The sequence below is a fragment of the Solenopsis invicta genome, chromosome 16, assembly GCF_016802725.1.
Source record: "Solenopsis invicta isolate M01_SB chromosome 16, UNIL_Sinv_3.0, whole genome shotgun sequence".
Taxonomy (NCBI): Eukaryota; Metazoa; Arthropoda; class Insecta; order Hymenoptera; family Formicidae; genus Solenopsis; species Solenopsis invicta.
Genome location: NC_052679.1, coordinates 21,036,776 through 21,058,152, shown reverse-complemented (window position 1 = coordinate 21,058,152; position 21,377 = coordinate 21,036,776). Strand labels below are relative to the sequence as shown.

At 42.6% G+C, this 21,377-nt stretch overlaps 1 protein-coding gene across 6 annotated transcripts in view; it reads left to right on the top strand.

The window, feature by feature from the left end:
• The window catches only part of LOC105194738 (fibroblast growth factor 17), a 133,303-nt gene that overhangs the window by 93,986 nt on the left and 17,940 nt on the right, over window positions 1-21,377 (top strand). Inside the window, exon 1 of one of the 6 annotated variants that reach the window (XM_039459172.1) lies at window positions 15,730-17,032. The exons of 4 other annotated variants lie outside the window; for them this stretch is intronic. Coding sequence is in view for 1 of the 2 variants with exons in the window: in XM_039459170.1 (XP_039315104.1) it covers window positions 19,486-19,505 (20 nt within the window). In the remaining variant the exon portion in view is untranslated. Of the gene's footprint in view, window positions 1-15,729; window positions 17,033-19,081; window positions 19,506-21,377 lie in introns of those variants that run through there. One more of the 6 variants, XM_039459170.1, reaches the window with a different exon arrangement.

Sequence of the window (21,377 nt, the reverse complement as noted above, 5' to 3'; positions counted from 1 at the left end):
TTATCGCTATACTATATATAGGCGCCAATATATGTTGAACAACAAAACGTGAAACTGAGACAAATTAAGTGATAAACGTGGCGGGTTTTGTAACATTTGTAAAGTTTTAATCGATTTGTTACGTAAAATTTCTGCGCTCTTTGCTGCCTGATAACAGATTCAAGATCTATCGAAAGCAATTTAAAGCCAAATGAATGATACAAATATTACAGCAGTTTAATAATAAAGTGCGTATATTGGTAGATAAAAAAATGTGAGCGACATAATTGTGGGAAATTGGAATTCTAGTTTTCTAGTCGCTTTGTCCTTGACAAAGTGAAGTTTATTGTTGGAACTTATTCTTGACGGCCGCGGCAATAAAACTTGAAGTGGTGACTTAAGTCGAGTCAAGAATATATCGCATGATATATTCTTAACTTTATAACGTTAAGAATAGTACGCATTTTTGTCGTCCTCTGCAAGTTTCCGCTTGCACGAAGCAGATATAACTTGATCTCTCACGTAATCAATCGAGGCGATAACCAACAATAAAGTTAGACAACAGATCTAAGTAAATTGCCAAGAGATTACGCTCTTCGAAGCTAATAAAAAGTAGCATTTTGGAAATCTACCAATTCTACGGAATAGAAAGAAGTACTCTGCGTTGCTCGACCGACCGAAGAAAAATGTGCTCGTAGCAATGCATTGTATCGTTATCGTCGCCATTCTTTTAATTTTCCATCACACCGAGTGAGAATCTTCCGAATGTGAGTAGTTCCGGTTTTCAATTTTTAGATTTTATCGCGAAACGCGAGGTTACAAAATCTTTTTTCTTTCTAAAGATATACGAAGAATCAAAGTTTACATGAAATAGAACGTATTCGTTCTGCCTGAAATTATCAAAAATTGTTAGCAGAAAATTCATAATCTTTACACGCATTGGAATAATTTTAAATGCGAATTAGATACATGCATATTGATAACACTTTCGCGAGCAACACGCAGACGCGACTGACATCTTTTTTTCTATTCACTCCAATTTGTATGTACTAATGACACTAAGGGGAATCACAGCCGAGAGCCCATAGAGATTCCCAATAGTGCGGCACAAAAACGACGTTACACGTCGGCCTCCTATCGACGGAGTGCTCTCACGTATATAGCTGTCGCCGGACGGCAAATATTTTTGGCGCCAACTTTTTCCGCAAAGGCCTGTTAGCATTGCGCGAAGGCCTGCGAGGCTGGCCGCGTGCGTGCGTGCCATGCTCGAGCACGGTGATTATTGACCGAAGGCATTATCGACGAACATATGTATAAAACGCGGCGCGGCGCGGCGCGACTCGCGGCTGCGAGCGATCGACCGGCTCCATTCAGGAAGACGCTCGGCCGCCGGCCCTCCAGGCTAAATAATCGGCGACGTCGTTTGTCTTTGAAACCGGCACCGATTCGTGTCGTCTGCACGCGCGAATAAATTTGTATGTAAATGGACGAGAAGCTTCGAGGAAACATGAGAGAGCAAGGAGAGGAGAAAGAGAGAAAGCGAGATCAATGTCCACGTGTGCTCACCGATTTGTGCCATCGAAAAGATAAGATTCTATTTGTTTCCAAATTTGTCATTATTAAGGCAGATTTGTGAAAAAAATACCGTGCGCAGAGTAAATTTTTTGTGCCGTTTCAAAAAAATGCTACGACCTAATTGGAATGACAATACGAATTCGGAAGCTTAAATATGTGCGTATGCAAGATGCGTGGTGAAGAGCCTTTTAACTTAATACAGTACAATATGCTTTATGCGGTCCGCAAATATGTATTGCGAATCCGTTCCTCGGGATAAAAGAAATCAGCATTTTCTTTGTTATCGTACCAAGAATGCGATTCTTATCAGGCGGACGTTGTCGGTTCATACGTTTGACCGCCGTTTTATCGCCTTATCGCACAGTGGTAGACGATTCGTGCCACTCGCGCGATTGAAACTAATAATAGTTGCGATAATAGTAGTAATATAATATAACTTTATGGGCGCGAAAGAGCTAGATAGCGCGCAAATAGATATCGGATACAAAAGCGCGTTTATCGTCGATCCGCACGACACGCTTCGTATATTTTTTATAAAATTAGTCATCTCTTCAATTATGACTCTATTGATAGAAAGACAGCGTTTAACAAAATTTTTTTTTTTTTATCTTTTAATTCCATTGTGTGATAAAAGTCATGTTCCAAAGTTAATATATTTTCTGAAACGTCTCTCTAGAGTGACGTTTTCAAGTTTAATCTTGACTTCCTGCTCCATCTTTTTATAGTGTATTTGTTCGCGATTCTCGCTTCGTCGTCGTCAGTTTATACTTCTGATCGATGTCGCTAATAATTCTAGTAAGCCATACACCGTCAGTGTTAAACCAAATTGCTTCTCGGTTATGTAAGAAACCTTCTTGACCTTTGAAGTCCAAGAAACTTTCGCTTGTTCCTCTGTTTTAATCTCGGACTTGTTTTCCTCGCCATTGCACTTTTATCGATTCGATGAAACGCCCGTAAATCTATTAACGATTTAATTAATGACTTACAACTTAATTGCCGTTCGATCCCAATAGCGCATCGAATGCTGACTCTGATTCTCTGCGGCGATGAAACTGTAATCGCGCGTATGCCTGGGAGGACTGATGTAATACTCTCCGATAAATTTTCGTAATTTTGGGTCGAGGTGATCGAGATTTCGCGAAAACGTGATTTTATATAGTCATCAGATAAATAAAAATACCAGATACGTAGTTCCTCGAGTTCTCTCGAGATAAAGCTAGCTACGCTGGTGGTCAATCTAACAGCTGGTTAATAGATAGGTGTACCGAGAGATTACGAGCATTGAAAAATTATTGATCACATGGATCAATAATTTCGTATCGATCTTGGATTATGCGCATGATGACAAAGCAATCACAAATACGATTTTTATATCAAAAAAGACTAAGGAATGTTCATCAACCTCGTTATCGTTACGTGTGCACAATAATTGAGATTACGTTGGTAAAACAATAATCGGTGTTTTATACTTAAGATGTAGAGCGGATATTGGATAAAAAATATTCGCAGATAGCATAGAGAATAGTTACATGTGAACGGTTACAGTTTGCATGTAACTTTATTAAAATTACAAATATATGTTTTGTTTGCATTGATAGGAGTTTAAAAACACTAAACGTACATCAAATTCATTTCAACATGTAAAAATTGGAAATTTTAATGCGTGAATTGGAAAATTTTTTTTATCATATTTTTGTAATGCAATTGAAATATCGTTAAATATCGTTGAAATATCGAACGGGCGGTGATGTGGAAAAATTTCGTAAGCAACTGTAGTATTTCGAAAGTCCTCCACATCCAAAATTTACCGCACCTTGGCCCTTGGAAAAAAACCGATCGAAACAGAGGGAGAGTCGCATTCCACCGGTACAAGCCGCCAAGTACAAGTGCTCCGCAAACACGGTAAATGTATTTATAGAGGGAACGACATCTTGCCCGTTCTCTTTGCTTCTCCTCTCGTTAAAGTGTAGACTCGCGATCACCGAGTTCAGGACGCTCGTCATTCACGGATTCAGGCGGTTATTTGAACATAGGAGGCTGCTTCCGTTGTTGTCCTTCCTCTCGATTGCGTTTTCTACGAACTATCGCATTGCTCGGTTAAAATACGGGAATCTTGTCTTCATCTATTGTGCGCAGTGATGCAGTAACGGAAGGTGAACGGGACCAAAGGGTGAATTGAATTTTAAATTGAAAACTTGCCCGCTTCTACTCGGTGCGACTCACCTACTTTTACTTTACTTCGTTGCATTACTAGGAAACGGTTACACTCTTATGCACAGCCGTTACACTTTTCTCCCGTGCTTCTAACTTTAACCGATTCACCCCTTACTCTCTCGTTCAGCCATTTTACTGCACACAAATAATATCAGCGTGATTATCTTCAATAGATTTAGATAATTTTTAAAGCACTTTGATTTTTTCCTTGTTATCCCAAGACAGATGTGTTTAAGTCGCGAAGATAAATACACACGAAAGAAACGTACGAATTAATAGCCTGAAGGTGATGGCTTCGCAATAAACTCATAATCGGAAATTTCCCCACCATCTGTAAAATTCCATTGAGGTAGTAAACACCGCCGAACAACGTTCAGATGGATTGCATAATTTTCTGCAATCCATCTGAGGCATCGTATTTGCCGCGCGTATAAATTGTTCACACGGTATGCACGCGTATGACACGCGGAAGATCTAACTGATTCCTATACATATCTATTTCGGACTTTCTCTCAATTTGCATTTCGATGTCTGCGCCGTGATTCAAATGGTGGATATTTGCCGTTTTGATTAGAGTGTCAGCAGCTCTATACAAATCTCTCGTCTTGAAAGGCATCTCAAACGTTCGAAAAATACGTCGATCGAATCATTCAGCTTCGACATAATGATGACGCGCCACCGACTACTCATAGCGTGTTTATCAATCACTCGTAAGTTGTACTGTTGTTCGCAGAAATAGTCTTGCTTGGGATACCAATTCATTTTGACAAGGTATTAATCCATAAATCGTCTGAATGACGCATGGAATAAAAATTACGTTTCTTTGTCTAGTTATGCTGTCATACGTAAAATATGTTGGTATATTCAGGCTGCAAAAAGTATCCAATATTCACAAGAGAAGTATTCTTTTTATACCTACTTAATATTTTTTGGTTCCTACGATTTTTACTGCGTCTGATGATTCTTTTTGAAGAGGAATGATTCTTTGGTTTGCCTGAAGATTAGTGTCGGTGTGAGAGCTGAGAATTACTTTAGAGAATTACCATCGTTAACCTTATAAATTAGCAAGTACCCCGCAATAGATCATAACAGCCAGGGGCCGATATATTATGCGGGTGTCATATATAATATATTTCATAAAATACGATGTATCTGATGGTGCACGATTAACCGTAGACTGCTAGATAAGTGATGCTTTAGCCTAAATACTAATTTATTGTGCCTTAAGAATGTCCTACAGTAACGAACGAGTGGGAAAACGTCTTCACTGCGGACCGTAAATTACGGTGACGTAATTTCGATTGTATATACGTCTCCGCATAAAGATATTGTCTTCACATGACTTTAACGCGTTTCTATCAAGTTCCATATTTCAATCTGAGTGATTCCCCGTTATCAAACTCATGAACTTGGCAAAGACTTGAAGTCTATGTGTATTTGCCAATTCTCTATATTGTCTTCGTATACAAGTAGTTCAGTAACTGATAGTACTAAAAAGATGCGGCAATTCTTATCGCAAAAATTATTAAGCTAAATGACCCTGTTTCCATAACAATCTAATGTATAATAATATCCCAGTCATCAATATTGCATCTTCCATCTCAAATACATGGATAAGCTTCAATCGCTTCTATCATTTTAATAGATTCAGTTGAAATTTAGCTGACAGTGAAATGAATTGTCTGACTAATGACAGCTTCCCGCTAATGAGAACGAAAAATGTTCTTAACGGTACGCGCGTGAGAGAATGAGTCCTTTTTGGGAGGCTGGTGTCTAGTCGACGGCGATGTTCCAAGGACGCGTCTATCAAAACGCACGTTCACGCAAGACTATCTCTACGGTGTGCTTTCTCACTGTCGGCGAGGGCAAAAAGGTGCCGTTGGTGGTTGCTGACGGTAAGAAAGCGGCGGTGGCGACGACCGGGAGGAGGAGGAGGGTAGCGCAGAACGCAGGCGTCGAAAGAAGAAGAGCACGCGAGATGAGCTGGGCGGAGCGGCGCGTTGCACTCCAAACAAATAATCTAGGACGTCTCAATCCTGTCAAGCGACGGACGTTGCCTCCTCCTCCTTCTTTACCATCGTGCACCGTCGTTCCTCTTCCTCGTTCCTCGCGGCCTCCCCTGTCGACGATAATCCAGCCCCGGTCCTGGCGTACATACGTACTGTCACGACGTTCGCGTGAGGATCGACGAAAGCCCGAAATCGTCGTAAATTATTGTGCCGCGGACATGTGGCGTTTAGCCTCAGTGTAATTGATTGCCCGTACCTAGGAGGCCCGGGCAAAGGGGGGAGGGGGAGACCGAGGCCCGCGGGGTATTGCCTCGAGGCATAAATTATAATTGAATTAGCCTGAGTTCTTAATTAGACCGCTGGAGCGAGGACCCTCGACCCGCCGCTCTCTCTTTACAACTCCATGCCGCGCGCGGTTCTCTTCTCGCCGCGTCTCTCCTCCGGCAGCCCTGCCTCGGCAACGCTCTTCGTTCCTCGTGCTTTGTCCACGTCGCCGTTCGCCTCACCTCTGTCCCGTTCGCCTCCCGCGAGATAATTTACAACGGGGGCGTCGCTATTGCATGTCTGATGCGCGCGTCTCTTTCTCCGTATCTCCCCGTTTTTGTTTCTCTCGGTTCTTTCCACGGCGCCGAACCCGGCATCGGTGGCGGCGCACAGCGGTGCGAGAATCCTTTGTGCAAGATGGCTGTTCAGGATATCTATTCTTTTGCGATCCCAGAATCCTTTTCCCAGTGCCCGGCTTCGTCCGGTTCTCCAATCGCCAAGGCAGAAAGTGGCGGCAGCGGTGGTGGCGGCGACGGCAACGGCGACGACGACGGCGACAGCGGCGGCGGTGGCTGCTGAAGAGATTGCTATTGCGGCTATTGTTTTCTTTCTCGCCGAGAGCCCAGCTCGTTCGTACTTTACGAGCAGAACTCACTCACGTCGGACTGTAATGAATTACGAGCGATATCTGCGAAAGAGAGCTAAGGTCGGCAAAGTGAGAAGCTTGGTAAAGTGACATACTGAAAGGGAGGGACCACGACAATCATTCTAGAAGAAAAGAGCTATCTATAGATCTACGCGGACGACATTTCCAAATAACTTTGGATTATACGGAAAAATACAACGTGAAATAATTAAATTTCAAAGGAATCACGAATCAAATTTTATAATAAACTAAAATTCTTCGACACCTGCACTGAATGTGGGAGGATCCAAGTTCAAACCCTGGCTGAAGTAATATTTTTTGCAATAAATTCTTTACAGTTTTCGGGATAAAAGGGTGGAGTCGTAGAGATGCTTGCAAGCATACAGGGTTTCCTCCACGTCACCCCCCAAAAAAATGTTTGTGAGCATCAAGATTATTAAATTGATTAGCAATTTAATTTTAGTGATATTACATTTCTGATAGTGATATTACAATTCTTCTTAAAAGGCCGTGTTTTTAAAGTTCAGCAAGTGTTTGCGACGCGCAGTTTGGGGAATCTTGTAAATGTTTATAAATTGATCTAGAAAATTATTTAGTACTAAGATCTGCTTTCAACTTGTATAGCATTCTCGTTATTTAAACGTGTTAAAAATTCTGAATACACTTCTAAATTACATTACATGAACTTATATTATAATGAGTTTTGAAAACTCTTTTGTTATTTAAAGAAGAGTAAACTCGCGAGAAAGTAACGCGTAAATAAAAGTTCGGTGTATTATTTCGAAGAGGAAAGTCTCGGCAAGCTCAACGAACGTCACCGACGACTATTACCGTCTCTGCGACCGCGGGAGCACAATCGCGAAGGCATGCAATTAACGCGATATCGATCCGAATCGCGTGGCGCGGCGGCCGTCGGGCGCGGTGCCCTCGCCGTCGGCAATCTCTTTCCCAGCTCGACTTAAAGCCCGATCGTAACTCCAGCTTTTATCGGGGAGATTCGTTTCCGCCGGCGCGTGCAAAACAAACGGCGACGCTCGCTGGTACGCGAAGCGCATCCGCAACCCTCTGGCTCCTCTCGCTCCCAGTCCTTTCCGCGCGCGCTCTACGCGTATCTACGCTTTCTACGCTCGTAAAAGGAACGTTTATTATCGCGCGTGTCCCGCGATAAGCGTCCTGTCCAGCCGCCTGTGCTTCGTCCTGTTGTCCGAGAGCACGGACGCTCCGGGACAAGGAGCCTCGTTCTTGGATTCTTGAATCGTTCGTCTGTGCACGACGTTTCAGCGAGCTTGAGTTCAAAGAACACTCTTGTAAATTATGCAAGCGCTTTATCCCATTCTGCTTCTCGGTAAGCTAAGCAATCTCGCGGGAAAAGGCGAAATTTACGTTTACAGGCAAGGAATAAGAAAAGAGCGAGATCTTTTTAGTTTATACAATATTTTTAAATACAAGACGGTTTTTTTTCAATAAATCCGTTTGGCTTGATAATAATTTTGTAAACGTATTTTAAGTCTGAATATAGATTGTTAATTTTGACAACGGTGCAAGCGTTGATAATTAATTTTCACGTTAGCGGCGAGATCGCATCGGCCGCACGTAGCGCCAGGCGCATATACGCCGGCGGATTCTAAGGTCGTACATCTTGTTCCTTCTTTTTTGGCCAACGAACGTAGAGAGAATCGGAAAGCGAGGGAAGAGAGGGGCGAAGGGTGCCCCCGTGGTTAAGAATAGCGGGCGGTAGCCGTTCAGACGATGCAAATTCGAGACCGAAAACATTCGCGATGTATAATTCATCGCGCTGGTCCGCCTACACGGTACTACGCGTGCTCTCGTGACAATGACACAATGTTTGCGGTCACACAGAGGATGTCGTCGCATGCGTGCGTCGTAATCGCGTGCAGAGTGCGGTCAAAGCGCGCCTCTCAGCTCGCGATACTAAAGAACGGGTCTTGAATGAAGTCTTTCGAATTGCGCGCGCGTGTCAGAAAGATTTAGTGCTGCTGAGAAAAATGAATGATTCGATAGACTTTTATAAATCCTTGAATAATTGCAGTGTGAAAATACACGGGCCGCGAGAAAAGTTTGCAAGGACATGTTGGAAATTAATACTGCCTAGATATATAATTTGTATAAATATTTCTCTATGGCTTGGCTTATACCAGTCGTTTGATACGCGTATCTTTGATAAGTGCTATATTCGTAATAAATTAACTTCGTTCGATGATGTAAACGATGACGTATTAGTCTGATATGATACGTATCAAACAGACATATCGAATCAAGATACATAGTACGCATCATCTTCAGCACACCTGTAACGTTGTAAACATTTGCTTAGTACGCATATCAACGTGCTCGGTGTAAACCAGGGCTATATCATTTTTTTTAAATCTTCTGTGATGTTCGGTAAATTTCTATGAAATTATACGCGACATGTTCCGTCCATACGTTTCCATTTTTAGAAGTTTTTAAATGTACGTTTCCTGCTTTGAGATGTCATAAAATTGCTGTGCATTTTAATAGAAAATATCTAGTAAAAAAAAATCTCAAGATCTGACGAATTCGGCTTAATACAGTAAACATCTAGGCAAATCGATAAAAATATAATCTTCTTTTATACATGTACATTCCCTTTTTCTCGTATTCTATATTAATCTCATCTTTTAAAAGTATACATGTTGAGTGTACAGGAAGAGTTCAGTGACAAAGCATTTCATGAAGCAAATCGTGAACTCTAATGGCTTAAGTTTTCCGATGCGCCACGCGAGTATTCGAAGGAAAAGCGATGTAGGAAATAGGGGAAAGGGGTGAGGGATGATTTCACCGAAAATGGCAAGGAGACCGTGCTCCTCGTCGCGAGGGCTCGGGGATGACGACCGAGCCGTCGGAATCCGATCGTTGAACCTGAACAAACGGAGCAATTGGTGATACGGCTCGTAAAGCCGTAAAAGCAAAAGTATCTCGACTCAACAGCGATGTACGTGTAAGTGCTCACGTCGGATCGTCACCGTAGACCGCGGGACGTGCGCACTCTCCCGCAGAGCGTACGCATACAGAGACTTGCCTGTACAGCGAACGCCACCGCCGGGGAGCAGAAACGCGGTGCGTATGTACCGAAAGGAAAAATACTGCTGCTTTCTCTCTGACGACTCTTATGTATCAAACTTGCACTATAAAAACGCTTTGACAAACGAGATATCTGCTTTGCAGTGGAATTTCGTTAGAATGTCGAGTATTTCTTTACATCTGTTTGCGTGGCGCCTGGCGGATTTACCTTACGCACAATAACTCGGAAACTCGTGTCTCGTATCGAAACATATCTCCTGAATTTTTCTTCGACGAATTTTATAGAGTAGAAGTTTATTGACCATTTGCGATGTCTGTTAATGATAAATTCGTGCAATTTGTTTTTCATAGTCTACATTTGGCGTTCCTTGGTTATAATTAAAATGCATCGATAATATTTTAATGATTTTAACATTGCAATAAGTTATTAAAACATTTAACACGTTGCTTAATTCAAGAAGCGAAAGTGGTTGGCGCAAAGTCCGCGCGTCTGACTAGTGCGGAAGCTATCTACTTGTGTGCTCGTCTGCTTCTTATCTATAATCCGGAATATATTACAGCAAAAATTCTTGTCCGTCATCGAAATATATAATTGCTTTTCGCAAGTACATGTAAATTTCAGCGAATGCATGCGCGCATAACATTTTGTTTAATTACGGCTGTGCAGACGGACGGCTCGGCGACGTATATCTAGTGATAAGATACACGGACATTTACCATTTTGGGATTCCCATTGGAAAATGTGCCTGTTCGCCCATCGGGCTGGGATTGTCTGATGATGTCGGATCCTCTGCCCATATTTGTTGCAATTAACACTATTTCGAGGTTCCTGTTTTATGACCGAGGGGACCGGCGTCGTTTATTTCTGGCGTGTAATCGCCGCGCAATTTAATGACATGCATAGCGCCGGGTATTTTAGCACTTGTTCCGGAAAGTCATGCGTAAACAGATCTCGGAATTGACGAGTCGGAGCATGTGCGACGGGAAAAGAATACCTGAATGGTCGGACGGGACGTACATACGTCGCATCGGTAAGCGATTCGGCTGCTCCGGCTTGTTCGCTTGTTAATGGCACGGGAGGATCCTGTCGAGATCCCGCTAAGGAGTAGCGGTGTAGAGCTTGTTGATAAAAAAGGAGCAACGGGGATATTTCCTCGTTCACCGTCCCCGCGCACCCTCGAGCTAGTAAAGCTAATTAAGAAATAAGTCGGACCACCAACGTCGGTGGATAATTTGCATGCTGCGGTACGAAGATCGAATAACGCGATATGAAATATTACTAATAGTATCGCGTAGATGCCGGGGCACCCTAACATTTTATGATGGTATATCTTTTTCAAAATGATAGACGAGAATTGGCTGGAGCATCACTCTCTCGGAGAAATTAGAAAAACTTAACAAAATACAAGTAAAAAAAAAAAAAAAAAAAAAAATCAAATTTATCGTAATGAACATAAATGAGAGACGAACAACAAAAAGTAATCTTTCTAAATGAAACGGAGACATTCTTCGATGTCTCATCAAGTGAATGCCTAAGAAGTAACGTCAGTCGCGGAATCACTGAAATTTTTTGTGAATCCACGAATTTAATTTAATTTCAACAACCACTTATTTATGGTAACGATTATTATGTATGGAGTTATGCTGCGGCTACATGTTCCAAACGGGAGCGGTCAAAATTATCGCCAATACCGTCCCATGGCATCAAAGTTATTCCGCCACGGCAGACCACCTGATCGCGGTTACATGGTTGCCCGTGAGTATCGGGGCCAATTAGCAGCAATCCATACCGCCGATTGGATACCACGTTCCCGCCGACTATATTCCCGATTGGATATCACTCGGCCATGACAAAGTCCCTCCTGCAAGCGGAGAAATAGCCGCGGTAGAGAAACGTCCGCCTCGGACTGGTTCTACTCTGAAAGCAGGAAGGCCCCTTCTCTATCTCTTTCTCTCTGCCTTTGGCTCGCTCGTCCGTGTGTGTCTCCTTCTTTCGCTCCGGCTCGCCACTATCGTCCAGTCGGTGCAAATCACTCACTAATTACATCTAAAATAACTTACACGTATGAGGCAGCCGACAGAGCTAGAGAGTAGGAGGAGACCTTCGGCATCAACACATCGCTGCGCCGTATCGACATTACGTACACACACGCGGCTAATGGCGCGTGTGCGATTATGCATATTGATGGTTGGGTCCCCGGTACGGCGATTGATTTCATCGCTAATTGTATCCAACCGTGTTGCTCGTTATCGGGAAAGGTGCCCCTCTTGCGCGTCCGTCTTGGCTGCCTCGAGTGCGCAGCTACAAACGGCGCGAGCACGGTGTTTATAGCGACGTTCTAATTAGGTCGGCTAATGGCACACGAAAATGGGTCGTTCATGAAGACAATAAGTGTAGCGCGAATTTGAAGATTATCGGCGCGGTGCGCTCCTCTCGGCCGGGCACGCCGAGTTATTAAACCGGAGCGATTCCGGACGGTCATTTCACGCCGGCTTAAAATCGCTTCTTAACTCGGTATCTCCAAACCACTCTCATCCGTACGGGCCGCCATGAAACCCTACGAATGCTCTTTTTTTCGCGCGAATCGATAAGCCTCCATTAATGATGTAATTATCTGCTTCGCGTAATTAGAAGTAAATTAACTTTCTATCGTTTAAACCGTTTAAAGAGGCTGTAAAAGATTATCGCAACATAAATGAAGTACTTAGAGATCGAGGCGTCGACATATCTTTGACACACATTTTCATATTTCTCATATTTTGTTTAACTCCTTCACAGAGAAGAAGATTATTAAATTAGCACCAAATTTTGGCTTCCATAATGACATTGTTTCTTTTCCAATTTGATCAATTTTACTTTTATTTTTGTTTGCACGTCCAGCAATGGAATTTTTAAATAGATAATTACAATACACATACAAAAATATTTCCATCGTTTTAACGTTTATTTACAACTTCGTAGCTTGTTTGCGTACCTATCAATGACTTCGTAGTAGACGATACTCCGTTAAAAAGATCGCTAACAAACAATGACGTTCATCATTGGCGAAGTCTGAGGATGTTCTTGATAAAAATTCGATATCGTATCCCTTTTCTGGGGTAAGTAAACATTCGATTGTTCAGTGTTGATCGCGAGAACGACGTCGAGCGTAGATATCGCGACGGTGTATGTTAAGACATTGACGTAACACGTTTATTTCGGGCCCGCGCCGCTTGAGCGATTCCACGAAATTCCCGAGAACGATTACACGAATTCCATCGTCGACTTCGCAAGTCTTATCTCTACACGTACTCCCACGCAGTCGTTATCAGCTATTCCGAGGCATTGCATTCACGTCGAGAATATTTTTCCTCGCGCGCAAACGACCGCGACACTTGAAGTCAATTATGACTGTAGAGCGTAATTATACCTCACGATGCATAATTATTTGCCTAATTTTTACATAATAAATAAATACTGTCGAGATAATTGTCTCTTGCTGCGTTTATTCGTCGTCTTTAATCTCCCTCTCTTCTTTTTTTTTTATTTAATATTCTTTAATAGAATTTTAAATTGGATATAGATCCCCAATGACTTTATATCTATCGCAAGTACAGGTTTAGTTATATTAATAATTTTCACAATTCCGCACTTTTCTATAATGTTCGTTTTGGTCTTATATCCCGATCATTCCGAGTTTGTCTGATTAAGAGCAAAGCCGAGTTCTCTGCAACCATTGGCTTTTATTAAATGCGGGTCGTAAAATTTCTACGGACATTCCATCAGCAACTTGATTTAATCTTCCTCCTTGAGAACATTTTTCCGTTCTCATGGACGTCGGGGATATCCCGCGCGGCATTGACTTATCACCACCGGCGGAAACGACCGACTAAATATAAATTTAATCGGTGGATCGTTGCCCGAATCGATCGAACGCGGCGAACTGCCGTTCTCAGTGGCTCGAGTTGCTGGGAGAGTGCCCTAAAAGTGCGCCCTCGCTCTTGTCTGGATTCATCGACTAACCAAGTTTCGTATGACTAACCTCCGCTGACTCATCCTCATTCGCGAACGAAGAAGATCCGTTGCAGACGGATTTTGGCAGGACCATTTTCCCCCCATGTCGTTGAACAATACATTCTCATTTCGGTAATGCGATATTACCGAATACCGTCTTCGTCTGTGATTTTTCATCCGGATCATAATGATCGGCGTCTTTCGATCGGAATCGCCCGGCGATCTCGTGACCATTGATCCGTACTTTCTTGACGATGGCGAATAATAGTGACCCCCTCAGTCAGCTGGTAACGGTAAAAAAGTGGAAAGCCAGTGAGAGCAGTCGTTTTTTTCGAATCATCAGAACGTGTGCCTCTGATAGCACCAAAGTTCTGAGAAAAAAAAACAGAAAGAAAAAGAGAGAGAGAGACGTGAAGGAGAGAAGAAATAGTGAGAGTTAAGTGATGGTGGGTGGGCGAGATGGTTATTTAAATGCCCATAGGAACCATTAGAGATTACGGTCCAACAACAAACCGTCGACATGGATGAGTCGAGTCGAACGGCGATATGCTGCTTTTCGAAACAAAACTTTCTATATAGCTTCCATACTTTTTCTTTCCCTCTATACTTTTTTTCCCTGTGCGACGATACGCGTGGCTCCGAACGCTTTCGCATGAAAACGCATCGCGGATCGCGCACGAACAGCGTGGAAGTTATGTACAAGCACGCGTCAGCATATCCTTGACCGTTTAAAAATACATGACCGGATTATGACAATTATGCCTGTTGAATGTGATATAGATGTGCGTTCACTCACATAGCTGCGTCTTCATCGGCGCTCTCATTATGGTGATGGTTTCGTAGATGAATCATATATTCTTGGTAACATGATAACTAGTGACTTAAAATGATACGCGCAACATTCTCTAGTTTTTATAGTGAACACCGAGTCACATACCCGTATATAAAATTAAGATGCAAATTATATTTCGCGCTTACATCACTCGTTATGATTAAAAATTTTTTCTCATGTCTCTATCATTTTAATTATATCTTATAAAAAATAACTTGCGCTAACAGGTTAATAACAGGTTAAGAAGTGTCTGGGCGATCATATAAAAGCTAGTTCGAAATTATATTATATTAATTAATTTTATTATAATCATTGAAAGTAACAATGATCTTAATAAGGTTGGTGGTTACCCGAAATAAATTAGCATCGAAATGTCGCTGCACCTGAAACTTTCTCAATGCACTTCGCGTGATTTACGCTGAAATACATTTTCGATTATCGCGAACACCCACATCGAGTCGTTGGACACGAAAGTATGTGCGACGATACACATAGCGGCTCCTCTTTTGAGAGATATCGCCGCGTTCCCAGACGTCGGTCACAACGAGCGCAGTACGTTGAGGAGGGCACGTTGGGTTATCGGCGACGAAATGAATTCCTAAAACTCAATTAACCGTGGTCTCTTTAACGGCCTCGACTTAACGAACGAGACGAGGTGGGTAACGAATGATCGTGGAGAATACGCCGGGTTTCGATCGGGCTGAGCTATCCGTGAACGTTCATCCGAAACCGATACCCGCCCTAAGAGCATCGAATGATCCAACCCTTTTAAGTAGGTTTAAGTAAAACGCTAGGAATGCAAGGGATAGCTTGATGGTACTTCATCGGTTGGGTACCAAGATCAGTTTCAACGGTGACTCATCGTGGACGACACCGTTTCAACGTCAATTCGTTTAACAAGTGTAAGAGAGTGTGTATGAATGCGTGTACGAGTGCCAATCGAATATCAGTTTAAAATAGTTAAATGAAATAGTAAATGATACGCTCATTCAAAAGTAATAATACAAATTAAAATAAAATGAAATTGTAAATCGAACACAATATTTGCATTTTGAATTTGCAACAAATTATTAACGTTTTAACAATAATGATAATTAGAGCAAAACGACAAAATAATAAAATGTAATGTTTGGGATATAGTTTTAAGATTAATGAACCATCGAAATATTTTTATTGTAAAATAGAATGCTACGTTTTGAATATAAATTGACCATTATTTTAATATATAATTCGGCGCTCGCGCGTGATTCTCGCGAATCAACAAATCACCGTGGGCGGTTTTTCCTTTGCAACGATGATATTTGCCCATCTACCCCTTGCTCTCGTCCCGCCACTCTGTAGCGGTTTTTTCTTACCAAGGGAGTGAGGAAGGGGAGAATGACGAGGAGCGTGTCAGAATGAATGTGACGCCGGCGGAACGTCGCGGCTTCCGAGCAAAAACTACGTCGCGTACTTCTCTCGCGTGGCTCCTCTTCTTGTTTGCGCTTTCTTCTCTCCTTCCTTATATTTCTCTTCTCTCTCCTTTCTTTCCTCCCCGCCTGCGTCCCGGCCATGGTACACTTGACGCACGACAGTTCTCTACGTAGCGTTACAGGACGCGTTTAGTCGCTCGTCGTCTCCTTATCCGTTCTCCATAAACGCACGACGTCGACGGCTATCTACCACTTCACGTGGCACCAGCCTGGAGACACGAGTGTGCTCGTGCTGGAAGGAAGAAAAAGTCAGGCTCGATCAACGAGATAGTTTGCGCGCCGTATCCTAAGCCGGCATAGTTTCGACCACAGGACGGGTCCGTGTTGTTTCGACTCTGTCAAGTGACGTGTCTCTTCGCATCTGATCTTTTACACGTAGATTGCAACCAATCACGGTCACTGTAATGGATCTATTATTATCACGAGAGTAGAAGCTTTAGCTTACGCTACGTTAAATATACGTTTTACGATTCTAGTCTGTGTGCTAATTACATTTGAATGTTTGTGACACTCCACGTGTGAAGATATATTTTCACATGAAGTGAAAATGATAATAGCAACTATTTGACGTTCATTTTTGTACTGTTATTAAAAAATATTATCAATTTGACCAATCACGATATTAATTAGCACAATTTATCGGATGACAACTGACATGTGAACACTTGGAAGTTAAACCAGAAATAATTAAATTTTTTTCTCAGAAAAATAAAATATTTCGACCAATAACCTGGTGCATCACACATGTGTAATAGAATATTATTCATGGCATAGAAAGTGTCGTGATGACAAATTCGATGATGGTTCATGTAATCTCCTGGAATTCACAGATAGCCATATTAAGCAGACGAATCAGCAGATGCTTTTCATGGAAATGATGCAAATGACACATAAATTCGGTGGAAAGATCCATTTTAAAATGTATATCGCAATTATTTTCGAGTAGTCACTGGTCTTAATCATTAAGGAAGCACGCACATATAGGTGAGTTCGAATGTAATTTTCGTAAATTATAATACACTTAAATGTCATACGTAAAAATTTTTTACTATTATTGAAAAAATGTAATTTATGATCTCTGTAAGCCGTGTATGTCAATAACAAACATGAATATTTTTTTATTTATATTAATCTATTATATTCGAGAATCACCAGGGAATAAATTGATAAGATTTCTCTAAGTTGAAGGAGATTAGGCTTTTATGATGATTGCGATAAGATGCTTCTTTATTGACATAAAATTTATGTCGCGCTGCGAGATGTTTGTCTCGCAATATACTATTTTTGATCATTGTAATCTACTAATAACACTGGCTTCTAATTCCGCGGGAAATTTCTCTTACAACATTTCTATTTACGTTAAATTTATCAGAGAGTTTGGCGAAATTGTAAAATTGTTTTAACCAATTATTTTAAGCACGATTATTACAGAGCAGATTAAAAAGCATCCCTTATGCGTATTAATCAAAAAAGAAAAAAAATACGGTTGATCTGCAGATGTGCCAATAATATGTGATTGCGGTTACGATGATTCTATCCGCAGTGCGATTAGGCCCGGGCAGTTAGCGGTCGAATTTACTGGTTCTAAATCAAATCGTGGCCCGCGTTACGGCTTGATCTTGATCGCGATGGTGGCGATGCGATGCGATGCATTGCCGCCACGATTGGTCACGACAATTTGCTGTGGCCGTCTAGAAATCCATTGACACGCGTGATTTGTCGCAATTTGCTACGGCAATGTAGGAAACATTTCGTAGCCAGCTTTTGTGACACGATGCCAGGTGATTTCTTCCTTTGGGGCGTTTGCTTAGATCGGCTCGTGCTGCATAGGCACTACAAAGGTAGTAAATCTCGTGGTTATCCTCAATGGAGACGTCGTCGTTTATCTGCCTCCTCCTATAACGTTGGAAGCTCCGTTGGAACGTTTCACTGAAAGACCATTTTCAGCCTTCCAATAAGTAATGCCGCAAAACGAATTGATATTTTTATAATATTATATTGAACATGTATGTTAAATAAACACGCTGAAATAATTTTCCTGAGACAACAGAAAATTGCATTATTCGAACTTATCGGCTAACGCAATCTCGTAACTTTGTTACGTTTATATCAATATATTGCAACGTAGAACGATGTGCCAAACGTGTTGCTGGATAGCAATTCATTTAGTTGACGACGTAAACAAGTTACGATATACGTCAGGCAGTTCCGTGGTTGAAGATCTAGGTGATCGATTAGCCCGCTCATTAAACGACACTGACAACGAGCGTGATTATCCTCCAGCGTAACTCCTCGGGCCAGGGTGTGTAGTCTTGCAACGAAATTCGTGTACGCCGCTTAGGCGACAGGCGGTGTCTAGCAGAGTCATCGGCGTCGGGTCGATAGCCACGTTTTTCGACCCGACGTGTCGGAGCCTATTCAAGTGTTCGCAGTTTTTCACACGGCAGGCGACAAATATCCCCACCAAAATCCTCTTTGAATGAGTCCTCACGTGCTCCGGGATATGCCATGCCGAGTCGCATCCTCGCCGGCACATTCACCGTGTCGACCCCGTCTCGGTGACTACCAAGTCGCGTGTACCAAGTGATCTTTCGGATCTACGATCGCGATTAAGCACAAGCGTATCGAAGAGGTCGTTCCGAAGGAGAGAAGTGAATTCGCGCGTCAACGATTCTCTCGTAGTTTCCTCGCCGCACGAAATTGATTTGATCTTCCATTCGCGGTTTGTGCAGACAGTTTGACGACACGTTAACAGTGGGCCAATGTGATAGCATTCAAATTCGGTGCTTCTGTCGAGAAATTTTAATTGTGATGCAAACGATGGTGCACCACTTGAACAATGCCTGGCTGATAGGTCGGCTTACCGGGGAACCACCTCTCGTTCTCGTGACTGCAGGGAACTTCGCGTGTTAGTCAGCGTTACGATTAATGTAGATACCGGCGTAATCCAGGTTAAACCTCAATTCGAAAGCTCACGGACTGCGCTTCAATGGGTGTGCGACGGGAATTCATCGTCTACACATAACGCCGAAAAGGTATATAGGCTCGGTCGTGGGCTTTCCCGCAGAGTCGCAATCTCGCGCGACTGCAAACGCGACGCGTCGTGACGACGTAATCGGCACGATTTTCTCGCTGAGTACCGACGATGATGTAACACAGTGGTCGCGTCACGCCGGTGTTTCGAAATTGGACTGTTTCGCATTGATCGGGACACAAGTGCAATCGAATCGCGCCGCACCAAGTGTCATCGACCTGTCAAATGTGTCCCATCGCGTAAACGTACATCCATCGTAGATCGTACGTTATTGTACAATGGAAATCGTGAGAATTCGTGGCGAAACGACGTGCTTGAATCGTTATTGCGGCTAGCTGGTCGTAATTTGTACGATTTACAATGCATGGACTGAGATGACACACCGAGGCGGAGACTCGCAGCTATGTCTACGGTGATCGTTGGGTGAGTTACGGCGATTTCATCGTCGCGTTGACATGACTCGCATCCTCTTCCTCCTCCTCCTCCTTCTCCTCCTCTTTCTCCCTCTATCCCTGGGACATCCTTCGGATTCCAATTTACAGCTGAATCGGTAACGGAAAAAAAAATTAGGGAAATCGTCACTTTTATAGCTGATTGTAATCCTTTCCATTGTCGTAGTAAAACTTCAAGGAGCTTTAGAATTGTTGGGATTTTTCACAAAATCATGCTTGTTAGTTATTTTATATTTACCTATTATACTCTTGTCAAAAGAAAATGACAAAAAATCGTGTGTCTTCTATGACTCTTGTGTTCTTTTTTTACACGGCTATTAACGGATATCGGTACAAGACGTAAGTAACGAACATAAACTGGATGCTGCGCGCGTCACGAAGTGCGCCAACGCCGGCGCGCGTGACGTGTGCTGGTCTTGCGTGTTGGAATTTGTCACGGTCAGATTTCACGACGTCCTGGAATTTCACGACTCTTTGGAATTCCGTGACGCGACCACGTGTGTAGTGTCAATCGCGTAGGATCCGGCTCGGATGCGGCGCGAGTGCGCGTGTATCCAGCCTCCGTGGTCTACGAGATCGGCATCGATATGCGCGATAGTGATTTTTTTCTTTCTCTTTCACTTTCACCATCGGATAACTAAATCGATTTATTATCCAAATTTCTTAAAACTTTTGATAAATTTCTAAATTTTAGGTAATATATAAAATAAAGTAAATAAAAGTAACTGATCGACGTATAAAATAATTCGCGCAGTAAACCAAGAGTATCACTCGACGATCGCGATAGTTAACACGAGATAGTCTAGGAATTCTTCGTCCTCGGCACTCTTTCCGTCCTGATGACACGTGAAACATCTCACGGACATCTCGCTCGGAAATTTTCCTCCTTACGTAAGACGTCCCGGGAGATCCGAATGTTAATGTATCCCCGCGGCTTTCGACGCCGCCGCCGCCGCCGCCGCACGTCGGCGATTACCTTCGTCGCGGTACACCGTGTGTATTATCGCATCCGAGATGATCCACGGCTGTTAATGAAACGGCTAGCAAGAGGTTGTCAGCGGGACGTCGTTGTGACTAAGTTTGCAATTATGTAAACCGGCATCCCGGCGAGCGGAATACTCGTACACCTTGGTTTAGTGGCGGTGGTCTTCGTCGATGTGAAAATTGAAAAATCGATATTGACGCTGCTGACGTAAATTAGATTCTTCGGAATGTGGCACGATACGTTCCTACAACTGTCTCTCTGTATAGAAGAAGTGAGAATTGAATGGCAATAGAACACACGAACATGATCTATTTATATACATTCTTTTTCTCACGTATATACATTTTTTGTTATTGTATATATAAGTATTGTTATTATTTTTATTTTTTTTTAAAGAAAGAACGTTTAACTTTATAATTATTATATTGAACGGATGGCAATTTGCGACGACACTAATCACGGTATGTGATTCGATTTTTCTTTAGTTTCCTATTCCGTAGGTCTATCTTTTAGACTTCTTTCAAAGACAGAAGTCTTTTATACAGAAGAATCTCTTTGTTTAATAAAGTATGAATCATTTCTTCACACGTCCGGCAGCAAATGCCGAATCCAGTTGTGCATCGAGTCGCCGCGCTGCAGCCGCAGTCGCGCCAATGCAATTAAACCTCGAAACCCGAGTCGACTGCGTACCGCACTCCGCGTCACGATCCGATGTATATCGCGCGGGGAGTGCGATGATGAATGCATGGCAAAGAGCCGTGACGAAATCTGTATCACGAACTTATACTTATGTCCTCTGGTCATTGATTTTTCACGTGAATCGAATAATTCTTAAGGAGATTGCGCCAATCATTAAAA